The sequence below is a fragment of the Oncorhynchus mykiss genome, chromosome 27 (assembly GCF_057628025.1).
Source record: "Oncorhynchus mykiss isolate SJ-2025 chromosome 27, ASM5762802v1, whole genome shotgun sequence".
NCBI lineage: Eukaryota > Metazoa > Chordata > Actinopteri > Salmoniformes > Salmonidae > Oncorhynchus > Oncorhynchus mykiss.
Window position 1 is genome coordinate 4,951,210 of NC_143048.1, and position 20,764 is coordinate 4,971,973.

Consider the following 20,764-nt stretch of genomic DNA (forward strand, 5'->3'; position numbering starts at 1 on the left):
TACTAATGAAATCCCAAAGGCCCAGGGCAATGAAAGGGACATATTTTCTTTCTTCTGTTCTTTTTTTTGCCTATAACCCCACACTAGTATTGCATTTATCTAAGTTCAATAGTAAAGCTCTTTTGGGTGACCTGACCAAATCGACATAGATGTGTCATTCTTATTGAAAGCAAGTCTAAGAACCGGTAGATCTGTTCTGTGTGCGCTATTTCTATGCTTCCCATTCTTAAATTTGGTTTTTGCGTCTTTTACTTTCGGGTTTGTGCACCAGCTGAAAACAGCAGAAAATACAATATTTTAGGTGATTGAAAATATATTTCACAGCGGTTTAGATGGTACAATAATTCTCTACACTATTACATTGCTTGTTTAGTCACATAAAGTAACATTTGATTTACAGTGCCTTGCGAAAGTATTCGGCCCCCTTGAACTGTGCGACCTTTTGCCACATTTCAGGCTTCAAACATAAAGATATAAAACTGTATTTTTTTGTGAAGAATCAACAACAAGTGGGACACAATCATGAAGTGGAACGACATTTATTGGATATTTCAAACTTTTTTAACAAATCAAAAACTGAAAGATTGGGCGTGCAAAATTATTCAGCCCCTTTACTTTCAGTGCAGCAAACTCTCTCCAGAAGTTCAGTGAGGATCTCTGAATGATCCAATGTTGACCTAAATGACTAATGATGATAAATACAATCCACCTGTGTGTAATCAAGTCTCTGTATAAATGCACCTGCACTGTGATAGTCTCAGAGGTCCGTTAAAAGCGCAGAGAGCATCATGAAGAACAAGGAACACACCAGGCAGGTCCGAGATACTGTTGTGAAGAAGTTTAAAGCCGGATTTGGATACAAAAAGATTTTCCAAGCTTTAAACATCCCAAGGAGCACTGTGCAAGCGATAATATTGAAATGGAAGGAGTATCAGACCACTGCAAATCTACCAAGACCTGGCCGTCCCTGTAAACTTTCAGCTCATACAAGGAGAATACTGATCAGAGATGCAGCCAAGAGGCCCATGATCACTCTGGATGAACTGCAGAGATCTATAGCTGAGGTGGGAGACTCTGTCCATAGGACAACAATCAGTTGTATATTGCACAAATCTGGCCTTTATGGAAGAGTGGCAAGAAGAAAGCCATTTCTTAAAGATATCCATAAAAAGTGTTGTTTAAAGTTTGCCACAAGCCACCTGGGAGACACACCAAACATGTGGAAGAAGGTGCTCTGGTCAGATGAAACCAAAATTGAACTTTTTGGCAACAATGCAAAACGTTATGTTTGGCGTAAAAGCAACACAGCTGAACACACCATCCCCACTGTCAAACATGGTGGTGGCAGCATCATGGTTTGGGCCTGCTTTTCTTCAGCAGGGACAGGGAAGATGGTTAAAATTGATGGGAAGATGGATGGAGCCAAATACAGGACCATTCTGGAAGAAAACCTGATGGAGTCTGCAAAAGACCTGAGACTGGGATGGAGATTTGTCTTCCAACAAGACAATGATCCAAAACATAAAGCAAAATCTACAATGGAATGGTTCAAAAATAAACATATCCAGGTGTTAGAATGGCCAAGTCAAAGTCCAGACCTGAATCCAATCGAGAATCTGTGGAAAGAACTGAAAACTGCTGTTCACAAATGCTCTCCATCCAACCTCACTGAGCTCGAGCTGTTTTGCAAGGAGGAATGGGAAAAAATGTCAGTCTCTCGATGTGCAAAACTGATAGACATACCCGAAGCGACTTACAGCTGTAATCGCAGCAAAAGGTGTCGCTACAAAGTATTAACTTAAGGGGGCTGAATAATTTTGCACGCCCAATTTTTCAGTTTTTGATTTATTAAAAAAGTTTGAAATATCCAATAAATGTCGTTCCACTTCATGATTGTGTCCCACTTGTTGTTGATTCTTCACAAAAAAATACAGTTTTATATCTTTATGTTTGAAGCCTGAAATGTGGCAAAAGGTCGCAAAGTTCAAGGGGGCCAAATATTTTCGCAAGGCACTGTAGCAGTGCAGATGGCACTCTTTTGCTAATTGCAGAGATATATTAACTTGTTATGGCTGCAATCCCACTAACGGGATCAGTGTCATCAACAACCGCTGAATAGCATAGCGCTACATTCAATAAATATTACTAAAATTATTTATATTCATGAAATCACAAGTGCAATATAGGAAAACACAGCTTAGCCTTTTGTTAATCCACCTGTCGTCTCAGATTTTGAAATTATGCTTTACAGCGAAAGCAATCCAAGCGTTTTGTGTAAGTTTATCGATCGCACGACAAAACATTAAGTACACTTAGCATCAGGAAGCTTGGTCACGAAAATCAGAAAAGTAATCAAATTAATAGTTTAACTTTGATGATCTTCGTATGTTTTCACTCACGAGACTCCCAGTTACACAACAAATGTTCCTTTTGTTCCATAAAGATTATTTTTATATCCAAAATACCTCAGTTGGTTTGGCGTGTTATGTTCAGAAATCCACAGGAAAGAGCGGTCACGACAACGCAGACGAAAATTCCAAATAGTTTCCATAATGTCCACAGAAACATGCTAAATGTTTTTATAATCAATCCGCAGGTTGCTTTTAAAATATATAATCGATAATATATCAACCGCAAATGTCTTTCACAGTAGGAGAGGGAAAAGCAATACCTATCCAAACTCTGTTGCGCGAGCAAAACTCATGTGACCACTTGACGCGATGTTATTGTTCTGGCTCATTTTTCAAAATAAAAGCCTGAAACTATGTCTGAAGACTGTTGACACCTTGAGGAAGTGATAGGAAAAGGAATCTGGTTCATATCCCTTTAAATCCAGCAAAGGGAGGCTATGGAACTTGTAGTTTTCAAAATAGAAGCCACTTCCTGTTTTGATTTTCCTCAGGGTTTCGCCTGCAATATCAGTTTTGTTATACTCACAGACAATATTTTGACCGTTTTGGAAACTTTAGAGTGTTTTCTATCCAATACTAATAATAATATGCATATATTAGCAACTGCCCATTTACAATGGGCACCTTTTCATCCAAGCTACTCAATACTGCCCCTGCAGCCATAAAAAGTTAAATCAAAATCAAATTGTATTCGTCACATGCGCCGAATGCAACATGAAATGCTTACTTACAAGCCCTTAACCAACAATGCAGTTTTAAGAAAATAGAGTTAAGATGTTATAGATGAGAAATGTGGCAGGGAACTTCTGAGAATACGATAGACTTTGTGGTGCAGCCCAAAAATCTGTATACCCAAAATCCAGAAGTTGTGAGTTCAAATCCCAGGTGGGGTCATATTGAAAAGTCAGTACTAAGTGATCATGTCAAATGTAATTTTATTTATTTATTTATTTCACCTTTATTTAACCAGGTAGGCTATTTGAGAACAAGTTCTCATTTGCAACTGCGACCTGGCCAAGATAAAGCGTAGCAATTCGACACATACAACAACACAGAGTTACACATGGAATAAACAAAACATACAATCAATAATACAGTAGAACAAAAGAAAACAAAAAGTCTATATACAGTGAGTGCAAATGAGGTAAGTTAAGGAAATAAATAGGCCATGGTGGCGAAGTAATTACAATATAGCAATTAAACACTGGAATGGTAGATCGGCAGAAGATGAATGTGCAGGTAGAGATACTGGGGTGCAAAGGAGCAAAATAAATAAATAAATACCAGTATGGGGATGAGGTAGGTAGATAGATGGGCTGTTTACAGATAGGCTAAGTACAGGTGCAGTGATCTGTAATCTGCTCTGACAGCTGGTGCTTAAAGCTAGTGAAGGAGATGTGAGTCTCCAGCTTCAGAGATTTTTGCAATTCGTTCCATTCATGGGCAGCAGAGAACTGGGAGGAAAGACGACCAAAAGAGGATTTGGGGTGACCAGTGAGATATACCTGCTGGAGCGCGTGCTACGAGTGGGTGCTGCTATGGTGACCAGTGAGCTGAGATAAGGCAGGGCTTTACCTAGCAGAGACTTGTAGATAACCTGTAGCCAGTGGGTTTGGCGACGAGTATGAAGCGATCATATTGTGAAGTAATCATATTGTCATTGATGATCACAATTTTAACTAAACACCGTATTGTACCACTTACATTAAAATACCATTTCATTACTTCACTTAAAATGGTTTGGGACACCTGGGACCAACACATGGCGGCCTGATGACTGGTAAAATGAATATCCTGAGAACGCGTTAGAAAACGTCCTGACGTTGTCCTCATTGATGTCCTGGTAACTTACAGGGAAGTAGACAAAGGTCCCCCAGAGAACTGCCCTTTGGACCATCACGAAAATTTCTAAGGAATAGTAAAATGAAAGTCCTGAGATTTTTCTCAAGAGGTCCTGACATGATCCTCAGTGATGTCCTGGAAACCTACAGGGAACTAGAAAGAAGGTCCCAGAAACTTCCCCTTGTGGTCATTGAATTGTCCTATGGATAACGTCCTATCAGAACCAAATCGGAACCTTTTTGTAACGGTCCTCAATGGACATCATAGTACCTTATTATAACATTATTCCGCGACCAAAACCGGGACCTGTACTGAACATCCTCTTATGGTCCCGAGGTTAACGTCATGTTTTAATGTTCTTAGAACACTCTCATAACGTCAGTGAGAACATCTTGCCGAAACCCTCAAAGGAACCTAATGGCAATGTCGCCTAATGTCCTTAGGACATCCCCTGTTTGCTGGGTAGTGATCCTTTGCTTTGGCTTTGTAACACATTTTATGATGCAAAATGACTCCTGTAACAACATTGTATTGCAATTTCTCATTCCACTTTCGCATGTAATTGAAAGCTATTGGGTATGTTATAAATATGAGTACAATATTATTTATAGAGTAATTACAGTGTTGCTACACAGGTGTAAGAGCAACTTAATGTCTAGTGTTCCTGAGTATGTCATGATATTTATTTTCCTGTTGGGTAAAACGATAGCAGCATGTAAGGGATGAGGATGATGGAGATGATGAAGAGGAGTAGGCAATGGGATAGTGGCCTGACAGATCCGGGCCTTTTATCAATTTAGGTTTGCTCCCCTCCCGCGTCCTCTCCTCCGTCCTCTCTCGCCACCTTTTGAAAAAGGTTCTCAGTTAATCTAGGAGAGTCGGCAAGGAGGGTGAACGTGGATGGAAATGCGCTTGCTTGAAATGAGACGGTCCTCCTCCACTCATGCCGTCGTTAGTCAAATGACGTTTTACAGGGGTGGATCCCATAATGAATGTGTGAAGTGCTCAAAACGAATGAAGTTAGTTGTGCAAGACATTTTATAGGTAAAACTAGTATATTGTTTTTAATATAAATGCCCCCCCCGTGTTTTATCAGAACTCTTCCGCGGTAGGATGCACTTGTGCCTCCTCGCGAAAAGGAGGCTATCGCGGAGGGGAGAACGTCTTCAGTTTGCCTACTAACGAGTTGACACACTCCTTGACCACTTACCGGCTTCCTGGTCACAGAGGAGAGAGTACGGAGGACAGACTTTTGCCGAAATGAAAACCCCCTATCCACACTGTCATATATCCAATGGGCAGTCCCCCCCCCCCCCCCCCTCTCTCCTATTCCCTCTCTTTTTTTTGCAGGTAATTTGATTGTGGTGGATAAAGAGGCTGGAAACAGCTCGGGGGAGAGAGAGAGAGAGAGAGCGAGCGACTCGGCAGATAAGAGGGGGAGAGAAATGGCACGATAATCTGCAAACAGATTTCCATGCTTATTACACTAATGATTGCATCATATTTGATATGTCTGGGGGAGAGAGGGGGGGGGGGGATCCTATCATCTCCACTGCGCTGCTAAACGATGGAGTAATTTCACTGACCCCTGATCGGGGGCCGGCCCACACGTAATTGCATGTCATTCTGACTGGGGAAATGGCTGCCATGAAACCAAAGTATTCACCCACCCCACCTCCCTCCCCTCTGCCCCCTTTTTCTATTCACCCACCCCACCTCCCTCCCCTCTGCCCCCTTTTTTCTATTTGTCTGTCTTCCACTCGCTCCGGCGTGCCGCTAGCTCGAGGACACCGCCGTGAAAAAAAAAAAAGCTAACAAAAGAAATATTGCATTAATTTCCAAATGATGATATTACATTTAGCGTGGAGGCATCATATATCAAAACGTGAGAACTACTCTCTTACTGTACGCGCTTCATCTTAATGGTATCGGTGGATGTCAAGGGCATGGAGGAAATTAAATCGGAAAGTGCAGATAGACCAAAGAAGATATTATCTCTTGATGATTGCAGTTTTGATAGGTATTCCAGTGAATTTCATTTTCTCTGGATGAGGAGAAGATGAGTTAGCCCGCACATTTGCTCATTTTTCTTCTACATGATTTATTTGAGTTGAGTATAAAACTTTCCCCCACCTCCTTTATCGGAGGACACACACACACACACACACACACACACACACACACACACACACACACACACACACACACACACACACACACACACACATACACACACACACACACACACACACACACACACACACACACACACACACACACACACACACACACACACACACACACACACACACACACATACATACAAACACAAACAAACAAACAAAAAAAGCTCTCAGGGTGGTAAATTAATGTTGTTGTGTTCCATCTTGGCCCAAGCACTGTGTGTGTGCGCCTGCGTCCATGCACACACAAGATGAGGCCAGCGTGGCGGGGAGGCCGAGGGGGTGTCGGCATCAGTGGGAAGGATTCCAGGGAGATGGAGGGTGTCATTACTCAGGCTTGTTTACATTCTAAATACGTAATGAAATCTTGTTCCTAATAATGAAAGGAATAAAAGTTTTGGAAATTGTAAAAGTGGTGAAGTTTGAGAAATGAGCCGGGGTCTGTGAAATAACATTTGGGGGCAGGAAACGACATTATTATGCAGTGCTCATGCCTGCTAGAGACATGAAGATGAACAGCTCCCGGCCCATAAAATGCTGTTAGCGCCAGCCTGAAGTATGGCACATTGTAAAAGAGACTCCGGTTCCATATTGCGATTATATATAAAAGTATATCCATATACAACATTATTTTTTATATAAGATGAGAGACTCGACGGGGGTGCAGAGGGGTGCGGAGGCTCGACCGCTGATAGGCAGGGGTTTGTTTTCATATTTATAAAGTATATAAACATATTGCCAAGGAACCCCATCTCTGCCCTGATCTTATAGACCTCAATATTAAAAACAGGAATATTACATTTTCAAGGGGTGCTGTTTTAGTTTTTTTTCTTGTTCTTCTTTTGGGCACAGGGCGGCTGGCCGGGTTTCGGAGGAACAAATGAAAACATAAAGATTTTTAAAAATATGACAACTTAAAAAAATCGAATGAGATGAATAAATAAACAAACAAATAAAAATCAAGCAAGGGGTCATTGTGGTTAGAGGGGATTTGGCATCGGTTCTTTACGAATACAACCATTTGTCCTTTGTCCTATATAGACTGAGTCATTGTGTTATCATTTAGATGGTTCCTGACACCCAAATGGTACCATGCTCCTTATATAGTGCCCTACTCTCGATTAGAGACATACGGCCCTGGTCAAAAGTAGTGCACTAGGGAATAGGGTGCTATTTGGGATGCAAACCTATGGATCTCCTTCATTTGTTCCCTGTTTTGTTTGTCTCAATTGTCTCCGTTCATGTTGTCTGTTGTGCAGCAGCATATTTGTCACTCAATCAGAGGTATTCATTGTGTTCACGCTGAGTGTTTCAAATGTGATCCTCTTTGTTAGTTGGAGCTAGTTTATAAGTATTTAAATATTGGGAGTGGGTTTGATGTTTTGGGAGTATATCTTTTATGTTCTTCTTTTTGTATGTGAATGGGTGTCTTAGTTAATCAACTGTTACATCCTAACTGTAGACTACGTGAATTTGTGGTTATGTGTCAAACATACTCACAATATTTAAATACTTAAAAACCAGGCAAAAATAATACATTGATACACGCATCAGGAATACAACAATAGGTCTGATTGATTCACAAATAGGCAACTGCACAACAGAAGAGAAGGAAGAAAATGGAGAGAAACAAAACAGGAGATAAATGCAGGACGCCCGAGTGGGTATATAATGTGCAGGTATGTTCTAGTGATTGTGTACGCGTGGGCTTGTTGTGTGTGTGTTATGGACACATGTAGTCCGGTATTAGATTATGTGTCATCATCAGGTGATTTGGAGGTGCTAGTGTGGTTGAGATAAAGTGGTCGTCTCTTCTTTTCTTCTCTTCCTCTCTCCTCTCCTCTCTTCTCGGGCCTGTCGGAGGGAAGGTGGGGTGTGATAGGTTATGACTTCTGCTGACTCCAATACTCAACTAATCAAGACCAGCCCCCCCCCCCCCCCCCCCCCGGCCCTCTCTCCCTCTCTCACTCCACTCTTTCCCCTGCCAAGTGGAATGGCTGGAATTAAATATCGTCTAATAAAAAGGACTGACAGAGGGAGACAGAATAGGTGGTGTGGCAGACTGGACTGGCGGTGGAGGTGTCCCTCCGTTACAGGAGGGGGAGAACGAGAGAGGGAGCGCGAGAGAGAGAGAGTCTAACCTTGATGGCTGAGTGGATAGGGAAGAGAGGCAAGACAGTTTGTGGTAACCCAGCTGTTTAAGTTTGCCTGGCTAGTGCAATGGAACCACTGAAATAGTCCCAAAAGTCTAAAAACAGACTGGCCAAAGATAAAGATGGTCCTGATGTATACACTGAGTGACCAAAACATTATGAACACCTGCTCTTTCCATAACCTATACTGACCTGGTGAGTCCGGGTGAAAGCTATGATCCCTTATTGATGTCACTTGTTGAATCCACTTTAATAAATGTAGATGAAGGGGAGGAGACAGGTTAAAGAAGGATTTTTAAGCCTTGAGACAATTGAGACATGGATTGTGTGTGTGTGCGCCATTGAAAGGGGGAGACGAGAGATTGAAGTGCCTTTGAACGGGGTGTGGTTAGTAGGTGCCAGGTGCACCGTTTTGAGTGTGCCACGAACTCCAACGCTACAGGGTTTTTCACGCTCAACATTTTCCCGTCTGTATCAAGAATGCTCCACCACCCAAAGGACATCTAGCCAACTTGGCACAACTGTGGGAAGTATTGGAGTCAACATGGACCAGCATCCCTGTGGAATTCTTTCGACAACTTGTAGAGTCCATGGCATATGGTTTAAATATTGTGAATGCTCATCAAACCATTCAGTGACCACTCATGCCCTGTGGATGGGGGCATTGCCATCCTATGGTGACATAGCCATGGTAGCTAAAATAATGGCCTGCCCGGCATTTTTATACATGACCCTAAGCATGATGGGATGCTAATTTGCTTAATTAACTCAGGAACCACACCTGTGTGGAAGCACCTGCTTTCATTATACTGGTACTCAAGTGTTTCCATTATTTAGGCAGTTACCTGTACATACAGTAAAATATAAAAGTGGAAGAATAATATTATAGTATAATAATATTCGTATTTGGATTATGTCTTTCGAGTAAACTGTGTGAACTGAAGACCTAACAATCTAGTGACCTTAAAAGGTTGAGGTGTTCGCACAAGACTCATGCCAAGACGCATGCCAAGACACATGGGGCGGCAGGTAGCCTAGTGGTTAAGAGCATTGGGCCAGTAACCGAAAGGTCACTGGTTCAAATCCCCAAGCCAACTAAGTGAACAATCTGTTGATGTGCCCTTGACCAAGGCACTTAACCACTCTGGATAAGAGCGTCTGCTAACTGACTAAAATGTAAATGTAAGGTCATGCCATGAGTCCCAAATGGCACCCATGATCAAAAGTAGTGCACTACATAGGACATAGGGTGCCAGTTGAGATTCTACCTGGTAGTTTTTGGCCGTCTGGTCGATTTGCCATGAGACTGGATAATTGTCTATGGGTGAGAGGAACCGAGAGATAAATAGGAGAGGGATAGAAGAAGAGAAAGGAGTGTTGTTGGTAGAAATGCATGGAGAGGGGAAGGATAGGGTGGAAGAGAGAGGGGTGGGATAGAGATAGAGGAATGGGATAGAGTGATAGAGCGAGGGGTGGGATTGAAAAAGAGTGAGGGGAGGTAGTGGGAATTTAGGGAGGGATAAAGGACCTTGCACTGTCTGTCTACGGTCAGCCAGATGATCCGGTGAGACCGTGGAGAGAAATCCCCATTGCTGTGACTAAGAGAGGGCCTCACGCCAGACAGACGTAGAGAGGGAGGGAGAGAGAGAGACAACTTTGGGGCGAGAGGTGCAAACCTGATGGCACGTGAGCTCGATGATGAGTGTGTGTGTAATTGGCTTAGGCTGCCGAGCGGATCAGTGTCCTCTGTGTGTGGAGATAATGGACTAGAGGGAGGGAGGCTGGAGGAGCAGCAGAGAGAGAGAGGCCTCTACCAGGTCCTCATTTAGGCCCCGACACCTGACGTACACAGGCGCAAGTACACACACACCATCCTCCGCCCTGCCCTCACACCAACACGCTATCTATAGGCTTTATTTGACGTTGAAGACACATTTTTGTTGTTGTTCAACATGCAGTAGCTGTCTAAAGTGGTTGTTAGCTGTACCTCAAGCCCTAAAGTAACGAAAACCTGAACTAAGTCTAAATGACGCCTATACATCTGATCCAGGTGTTCACATGACAAGGGGTGGGGGAAAAAGTGTTAAGTGTTTCTATATAGCATTCTATTGATGTGTTTAATGTGGTGATTATCTATATGTGGGGGGTTTTGTGTTTGTGTGTTAGTGAGTGTGTGAGTGTGTGAGTGTGTGAGTGAGGGAGTGAGGGAGTGAGTGTGTGTGTGTGTGAGCGTGCGTGCGTGCGTGCGTGTGTGTGTGTGTGTGTGTGTGTGTGTGAGAGTGCGTGCGTGCGTGCGTGCGAGTGTGCGCGTGTGTGTTTCAGACGAGAGTCAACAGAGCAGCACACAGGGGGCAGAGCATCTGCAGCACCACCATATAAAAAAAGCACTTTTCTCTCTCTGAAAAGCGACACACTCAAGGGGTATGAAAGAAAACATGAAATAAAAGGCACCAGCAACAAGTCTTTCGAGAGACGGAAAACAGCACATTTAAGTGGGATGAGAGATAAAGAGTCATGATAGCTCTGTCCTGTAGTGTGTGTGTGCGTGCGTGTGAATGTGAACGTCAGCAGACCTGTGGGTGCGTGTGTGTGCTTACGTATGCATAGGTGTGTGTGTGTGCGTGTGAGTGTTCGCCTACTGATTTGACAGCTGTATCGGGAGGAGGGCTGAGCAGCGTTTTGACATGCCTCAAAAGGCCCGGGTGTAATTCCAATATCTCTGCTATTAGATTTGAGGAGTCTTAATTGTCAAGGAAGAATGATAGTCATCGGGGTGGAAGCGTTATACAGCCCGGGCCGCCGCCTCAGATTGCGATTGCTCTCTAGGAAGCAAGGCGCACGCACACACACACTGTAGGATTAGAGGAGAAATTAAATGCTAATGGGATGAAATTTGAATGTGGTGCCTGAGAGTATCATTTAGATGGCGAGGGAGGCGCGGGCCCCACCGCTGACAGCCCGCCTCATCCCGCATAAATTTGATTTATCAAACTGTAAACTTGTCACTTCGTAAAAACGTCACTTTTCGTGGCAGCCGGGAAAATATAATGACCCCCTTTAATGTAAAAGTGTCACTCGGCTGTGTCTTAGATGACAAACACGTCAACCTCGCCTTTCTTTCCGTCTAACCTCCCCCACCGCTTGATATAAAGACACATCATATTCCCCACCTTTTAAAAAACATGGGTTTGTCGCCGAGTGGGTCTTTGAGAGTGGCGGGGTGCAGGGTTTTGTTCCCGTTGGTGGAGGTGACAGTGCGGATCAAACTCCGTAGGACTGGGGACTGTCAGACAGCTGTAATTATCAATCAGACTGGGAGAGAGGACTGAGTGACAGGAGAACACCCAGGGCCCTCACACACATACAAGGGTGCGCACAGACACGCATACCCAGAGTCACACCTCCCACCACACACACAAGGGCTGTGACGATACCAGTGTTGCAACAACAACAAACAAGTTGTTCAGGGCAAAACAACGAAGCAGACCAAACTCTTTGGTCCTTTAAAAACCTACTGTATGTAAAATAGTGTGCGCTATATAGCTTGGGAAATAAATGTGACTTTGGATGGCACCATAACGTTTGTTTTCCTAAAGAAGTTAAATTCGCTTTGTGTTTTGTTTCCTTGCCACGATACTGAAACAAGTATCACGTTAGCCTGGTCGAGGCCCCCCTCTCACCATCCAGTGCAACAGTGATTACAATAACACTCCGTCTTGATGTATAACAAACAGTCGGCAGAAACATCACAGAGCTTAAGTGGTCCCGGATAATAGTGGCGCATTGCAATCATCTTAGTTACAGTTTATTATGAAATGTACCCCCCCCCCCCCCCCCCCTAATTACATTTGCAGTTGCTTACACTGCCCCCCAGGCTTCTGCCATATAACACCATGTGTGTTTACACATGGGGGAGAAAAGAAAAGAGAAATGATATGAAGAAAAGCCCGGCCCCTGTTTGTTTCGTAACGTGACAAATGGCGAGCGTTATATAACGGTTAAATAAACATGTCAAATGACGAAAATGGTGCCCGTGCCAAGAAAGCCCATGGCTCGGCACCGCGCGGCAACTATTCCAGTCGAGCTCGATGGCCAGGAGAACAGAGATACTGACAGAGAGAGAGTGGGAGAGAGAAAGAGAGACAGCGGGGGAAAGAGAGAGGGAGAGAGAGAGCGAATGAGAGAGCTATACTGACCAAGACACAAAGTAGGCCTAAACGACGCACACAACCAGACATGCCTATAAACACAAACCGACATATCAAGCCAACATTCTACTACACAGCCAATGGAATCCAATAGTTTCATACAATACACATTTTTATTTTTAATGTGAAGGGACTGTCTAAAACCAAATGGCCTTGTATCAAAACGACCAGCTCAAATAATCAAAGAGAAAAGACAGTCCATCGTTACTTTAACACATGAAGGACAGTCAATCTGGAACATTTCAAGAACTTTGAATGTTTCTTCCAGTGCAGTCGCAAAAACAAATCAAGCGCTATGATGAAACTGGCTCTCACGAGGACCGCCGCAGGAAAGGAAAACCCAGAGTCACCTCTGCTGCAGAGGATGTGTTCATTAGAGTTACCAGCCTCAGAAATTGCAGCCCAAATAAATGATTCACAGAGTTCAAGTAACAGACATGTCAACATCAACTGTTCAGAGGAGACTGTGTGAATCAGACCTTCATGATCAAATTGCTGCAAAAAAAACACTACTAAAAGACACCAATAAGAAGAAGAGACTTGTTTGGGCCAAGAAACACGAGCAATGGACATCAGACCAGTGGAAATCTGTCATTTTGTCTGATGAATCCAAATTTGACATTTTTGGTTCCAACCGCCGTGTCTTTGCGAGACACAGAGTAGGTGAACGGATGACCTCTGCATGTGTGGTTCCCACCGTGAAGCATGGAGGAGGAGGTGTGATGGTGCTTTGCTGGTGACACTGTCTGTGATTTATTTAGAATTCAAGGCACACTTAACCAGCATGGCTATCACAGCATTCTGCAGCGGTACGCCATTCCATCTGGTTTGAGCTTAGTGGGACTGTCATTTGTTTTTCAACAGGACAATGACCCAACACACCTCCAGGCTGTGTAAGGTATATTTGAGAGGAGAGTGATGGAGTGCTGCATCAGATGACCTGGCCTCCACAATCACCCGACCTCAACCCAATTGAGATGGTTTGGGATGAGTTGGACCGCAGAGTGAAGGAAAAGCAGCCAACAAGTGCTCAGCATATGTGGGAACTGCTTCAAGACTGCTGGAAAAGACTTCCTCATGAAGCTGGTTGAGAGAATGCCATTCGTTTAACACTTTTTTGGTTACTTCATGACTCCATATGTGTTTTTTCATAGTTTTGATGATTTTTGGTTCCACTGTGTCCACTGTCTGGCTTGGATAAAGCACAAACCACAGGCTCTTCTGTGTCTGTATTCCACACAAACAGACAGCCAATGAAAGAGAGTGAACGAGAGAGAGAGAGAGAGAGAGTGTGAGAGAGCGAGAGAATGAACGAGAACAGATGAGAGAGAGCGATTCATTCTGCGTAATTCATTAACAATAAAAAAAAAGGTTTAATTGTCCTCCCCAGAGGCAGCGCTCGCTTTGCCTCCCAAACTTCCAAACTTCCAGCTGGGTCCCAGCGATGCCCACTGCATCTGAAGTGGATTTGCCCTTCAATTAGACTCTCTCCAATCAAACGGCAATAAAACAAACAGTAGAAAGAAATCACAGGAAAAAAGGGAGGAAAAAAAGAGGTAGAGTAGCCTGGTTTGTGAATGTGTGTGTGCATTACCCCCCCCCCCCCCCAAGAGAAAAAGTTGCACTTCTCCTCCTCACAACTCCCCGCAGATGAAGAGAAGGGGGGGGGCGAGACGGAGCGCGAAAAATAAAATAAGAGGCTTTCATGTCGTTTTAATGGTTGTCTGATTGTTGTTACTGTCGTTTCAAATGGGGCGACGCCATCTGACGGCCTGATCAGATCCTCATTTGATTGACAGGTGCCCGGGAGAACAGTGCTGCTGTAACCCGCCTCTCACAGGTGCACACATCCTCTCTGTTAAAGAGCACACATCTAACCTGCCTCACACACACACACACACACACACACACATTTGCTTTACTATACTTTTTGAGGACAGATAGTAAATTCTCATTCAAAATCACATTTTCCCTTAAACCTAACCTAAACCCCAAACCTAGTTCTCACCCTAACACCTAAGCCTAAAATAGCCATTTTCCTTGTGAGGACCTGCAAATAGTCCTCACTTGTCAGCATTTTCCTTGGTTTACTATTCTTGTGAGGACATCTGGTACTCAGAACTATAGTAAAACAGGCACACACACACACACACACACACACACACACACACACACAACATATGTTGACTCTCGCCTGAAACCCACAGATAATGCTCCTCTGTCGAGTTCCAAGGTCCATAGGGGTGTAGTCATTGTACTCCAAATAAGTAATAACCACATGACTGAAAAAAGCTATTTATACATAAGGCAAGTTAAATGTTCACACCAGGGAATATTTCAGATATAGAAAAAATGTAACACAATTTTCCCCCCGTATTAATTGAATATCCTATATTGTCCCATACTTGAAAAATAATAGTAAGGAACAAATAAAAATACCTAAAATAAAATGTTAAAGCTATCCAGTGTGATACTGAAGGTTCTTTCTCCCCTCTCTTGCAGACACCTGCAGAACAGGCCAAGGCTCAACTCCAGCTGGTGTTGCAGGTTAGTGGCTAATTCTAGTGCAGTCCTTACACAGACAACCTGTCATGTATACAAGAAACACACTGCTAATGGCTGATCCTAGTACAGTCCTTATGTAACGGATGTGAAACGGCTAGCTTAGTTAGCGGTGCGCGCTAAATAGCGTTTCAGTCGGTGACGTCACTTGCTCTGAGACCTTGGAAGTAGTAGTTCCCCTTGCTCTGCAAGGGCCGCGGCTTTTGTGGAGCGAAAAACAACTGAGCCACACGGGACCTCCCATACACACACACACACACAATACGCATCAGACTAGCCGCCCGGTCTCCATTTCTCCCACTACTTCAGGCCCATGTTCTTACTGTAGGCGAGAGCCTTTCAAACACGCATATTTCATCATCTGAGCCGTGTATACAGTGCATTAGGAAAGTATTCAGACCCCATGACTTTTCCCCTCCAAAATGTACGTTACAGCCTTATTCTAAAATGGGTTAAATGAAATGTAATCCAAATTCCTCATCAATCTACACACAATATCCTATAATGACAAAGTGAAAACAGGTGATTGGAGTCCACCTGTGGTAAATTCAATTGATTGGACATGATTTGGAAAGGCACACACCTGTCTATATAAGGTCCCTCATTTGACAGTGAATGTCAGAGTAAAAACCAAGCCATGAGGTCCAAGGAATTGTCCGTAGAGCTCCGAGACTGTGTCGAGGCACAGATATGAGGAAGGTATTTCCGGCGCCGACAGAGATGGCCGCCTCGCTTCGCGTTCCTAGGAAACTATGCAGTTGTTTGTTTTTTTACGTGTTATTTCTTACATTAGTACCCCAGGTCATCTTAGGTTTCATTACATACAGTCGAGAAGAACTACTGAATATATCCTTATGTACATATTCTTTATCCCCTTACACTGTGTACAAGACAGTAGTTTTGGAATTGTTAGTTAGATTACTTGTTGGTTATTACTGCATTGTCGGAACTAGAAGCACAAGCATTTCGCTACACTCGCATTAACATCTGCTAACCATGTGTATGTGACAAATAAAATTTGATTTGATTTGATTTGGGTACCAAATAATGTCTGCAACATTGAAGGTCCCCAAGAACACAGTGGCCTCCACCATTCTTCTTAAATGGTATAAGCTCTTCCTAGAGCTGGCTGTCTGGCCAAACTGAGTAATTGGGGGAGAAGGGTCTTGGTCAGGGAGGTGACCAAGAATCTGATGGTCACTCTGAAAGAGCTCCAGAGTTTCTCTGTGGATATGGGAGATCCTTTCAGAAGGACAATCATCTCTGCAGGACTCCACCAATCAGGCATTTATGGTAGTGGCCAGACGGAGGCCACTCCTCAGTAAAAGGCACTTGACAGCCCTCTTGGAGTTTGCCAAAAGGCACCTATAGGACTCTCAGATGATGAGAAACAAGATTCTCTGGTCTGATGAAACCAAGATTGAACTCTTTGGCCTGAATGCAAGCATCACGTTTGGAGGAAACCTCAGGACCTCAGACTGAAGCGAAGGTTTTACCTTCCAACAGGACAACGACCTTTAGCACAGCCAAAACAATGCAGTAGTGGCTTCAGCACAAGTCTCTGAATGTCCTTGAGTGGCCCTGCTAGAGCCCGGACTTGAACCCAATCAAACATCTCTGGAGAGACCTGAAAATAGCTGTGTTGCGACGCCCCCATCTAATCTGACAGAGCTTGGGAGGATCTGCAGTGAAGAATGGGAGAAACTCCCCAAAACAGGTGTGCCAAGTGTCACGAATCCCGCCGAAGATGGTGCCTCTTCCTGTTCGGGCGGCGCTCGGCGATTGTCGTCGCCGGCCTACTAGCTTTTTCCGGACAGTTTTAGTCCTGTTTATTTGGACGGGTTGTTTCATGCGCCCTTGTGTTTTGCATGTCTGTTTTTCCGCTGTCATTGGAATAAAATATCCCATGTACGGAACTACCTGCTCTCTGCGCTTGACTCCTCCACCCACCATTCATAGAAGTCATAACACCAAGCTTGTAGCGTCATACCCAAGAAGACTCAAGGATGTAATCGCTGCCAAAGGTGCTTCAACAATGTACTGAGTAAAGGGTCTGAATACTTATGTTAATGTTATGTTTCCGTTTTTTTTATTTTATACATTTGCAAAAATGTCTAAAAAACTGTTTTTGCCTTGCCATTAAGAGGTATTGTGTGTAGATTCATGAGAGGGAAAATAAAAAAAAACATTTTAATCCATTTTAGAATAAGGCTGTACTGTAACAAATACGCTGTACATTACACTGTCTTTTGAGGGGTGTGTGTTTACAGTCAGGCCTGGTTGTCAGGCCCTTTGTTTTTTAATTTGAGAAAGAGAGGGAGAGTGTGTGAGAGTGAGTGTAGGTGTGTGCGTGTGTTAGAGAGAGAGAGTGCATCCGTGCGTGCAATTAGGTGTGTGTGTGAGTGTGTGTTTGTGTGTGTGACTGTGCGTTTGTGTTTGTGTGTGCGCGTCACAGGAAACATATAAAAGGGCCCGACAGCCATGCATCATTTCAGAACCACCCACCTCACTCTGCTGCACAGGCCTGTGAAAGACATCCTAAACATCCAATTCCCAGACAGACAGACAGACAGACAGACTCGAGCTAGCTGTATGCTGCATGGGCCAAACCCAGTGGAACTATTGGAAGTATTTTTGCAACGTGACACTAAAGAGTGAGAGGGCGGATGAGAAAGGGAAGTAGAGAGAAAATAGAGAGATAAGGGAAGAGGGGAGTAGGTACGAGGAGGGAGTGAGAAAGAGAGGAGGCAGAAAGAAAGATTGAGAGAGAGCAAGGAAACGAGAGAGAGAGAGCACGAATGCTGGCCCGCCATCCCAGTCTCTCCATGCTTTACTCATTTCCGTTGGATATGAATGGTGCTGCTGTGGCTGTGTTGAGTGTCTGGAGTTGAGTAATTGGTCTTTATATGGCACTGTCACTGCTGCTGATCAGAGGCCTGTGGTTAATATGGACACTGACACGGCAACACAACCTGTCTGTCTCCCAAATGGCACCCTATAGTGCACTACTTTTAACCATGTTTTTCAGAAATGTTATTTGGAGGATTGTTGGATTTCCTTGTTATTGCATTCTGATTCCAAGAATCTTCCAACCTGGATTTCTGGGATGTTTAGGAAAGTGGTCGGAATATTAGAACACTACTCTGGTAGTGGTAGGCTAGTAAAGCAACTACCACTGAATTAGTTTGTAAGTCACTTAGTGACTTGTCCCCCTGTAAAAAGCATAATCAATAGATATCTCCTTGAGTCTAGGACCAGGCTGAATCTTTGTCTGGAAAAGTGTCCGCGGGTGTCTTTTACGGAGGGCCAGGAGTTTTTCCTATTCCTATGTCAGCAAGGGGGAAACTCTCTCTTGTTTTATTTTCTTTATAAAAAAATGTAACCCCAATTTCGTGGTATCCAGTAGTTACTGTCTTGTCTCATCGCTGCAACTCCCGTACAGACTCGGGAGAGGCGAAGGTCGAGAGTCATGCATCCTCCGAAACACAACCCAACCAAGCCGCACTGCTTCTTGACACAATGCACATCCAACCCGGAAGCCAGCCGCACCAATGTGTCGGAGCGACCTGGTCAGCGTGCACTGCGCCTGGCCCGCCACAGGAGTCGCTAGATGAGACAAGGATATCCCTGCCGGCCAAACCCTCCCCTAACCCGGACAACGCTGGGCCAATTGTGCGCCGCCCCATGGGCCTCCCGGTCACGGCCAGCTGCGACAGAGCTTGGACTCGAACCCAGAATCTCTGGTGGCACAGCTAGCAATGCGATGCATTGCCTTAGACCACTGCGCCACCCGAGAGGCCAAAACTCTCTCTTCTTGATACTGTTCTGTGAAATGTACTTACTCTACCTGTAGAATCCACAGTATTTACTTTCATGTTATCATCATCATCATCCCAGCCCCATAAATTTGTCTGGTAAATGTGTGTAGATCATAGGCTGACAGTGAGCGTCACTCCTGAGTATCCGTGGATACCAGGGCCCCTATTGTCTCCCTGGCCTCGCCTGCATGGCCGTGTGCTAATAATGGTGCGTGCGTGTGTGTGTGCTTGTGTGTATATTATCATAGACTCAGGACCCCCACGTGATACTAATGTTCTCATAATGCCAGCGGGCCTTCATAAAAGAACTCCGGGTTTAAGTGCAGTTCACCTCTGGGCTGCAGAACGGATAACAGACAGCCAGATGCGCACACAGCGTGTTTAATGCACCCACCGTGTCTCTGGCTTTCCTCTTCTCTCCACAGAACCAGATCCGTAATAAGCCTTTTATGGCCCAATAGAAAGGAACCCGGCCGCCGCACTCTTTTAGTCAAATTTCTAATGTGGATGTCATTCCTCCGACGCCTCGGCAGATTTGGCAGGATCTTGGATCTCTCTCTGTTTCTTCTTTCATTTACTCTCTCTCTCTCTCTTTCGTTCTCTGCCTGCCTGCCTGCCTGCCTGCCTGCCTGCCTGCCTGCCTGCCTGCCTGCCTGCCTGCCTGCCCTGCCCTGCCCTGCCCTGCCTGGCGATCCTGTGAGCTGGGCCATGCTTGACTTTAGGCTGTGAATCCCTCCATTCCTTCTCACCCCGAATGAATCCCTCTAATTTCCAAGACAGTGGCTGCTCCTCAAACGGCACCCCATACTCCTATATAGTGCACTAGTTTTGACCAAAAAGGCACCCTGTTTCTAGTAGTAGTGCACTAGGGAATAGGGTGCCATTTGTTATACTGCCAGTGTCTCTTGAGGTAGGACCAGTTCTGACACCTGCACTGCTGATCCACTGGACATTCCCTTTAGATCCAAGATGGAAGACGCACCGCTGGGCAAGTGTGTGTAGGCAGGTAGCCTAGCGGTTAAGAGTGTTGGACCAGTAACCGAGAGGTCGCCGGTTCCAATCCCCGACCTGACTAGATGAAAAATCTGTCGATGTGCCCTTGAGCAAGGCACGTAACCCTAATTGCTCTGGATAAGAGCTTCTGCAAAATGACTAAAATGTTAATGTGTGTGTGGAGGTTAGTTTGTGGGGTGTGTGTGGCCGCTTGCACATGTGTGTTTGTGCATGTGTGGGATAGCACATACATGTGTCTTTGAGATGTGGAGTTGGACTAGCCATTCAGGCTCTATTCATACTTCTTATCCCGTCTCCAGGCCCACTGGGTCCCAGTATTGAGGATGTGCGGTGGTGTATTAGCTGTGATTGTTCACCCGCCCTTCAAACGATTGAAACATCTATTAGGCTCAGGTTCATGATATGGTGGGATTGCAATGAGTTGGGCTACGTCCTTATGTCACCCTCTTCCCTATATATACATAGAGAATAGGGGGCTATATAAACTCAGCAAAAAAAGAAACTAATTCGTAAAAATCCAAATAACTTCACAGATCTTCATTGTGAAGGGTTTAAACACTGTTTCCCATGCTT

General features: G+C 44.4%; 1 protein-coding gene across 3 annotated transcripts in view; it reads left to right on the forward strand.

Moving 5' to 3' along the window:
* Positions 1 to 20,764, forward strand: part of LOC118936606 (uncharacterized) — a 179,041-nt gene that overhangs the window by 91,221 nt on the left and 67,056 nt on the right. For all 3 annotated transcript variants that reach the window (XM_090224232.1, XM_090224233.1, XM_090224231.1), the window contains exons 7-8: positions 14,597 to 14,637; positions 15,300 to 15,344. In XM_090224232.1, the coding sequence (XP_090080358.1) occupies positions 14,597 to 14,637; positions 15,300 to 15,344 (86 nt within the window). The remainder of the gene's footprint in view (positions 1 to 14,596; positions 14,638 to 15,299; positions 15,345 to 20,764) is intronic.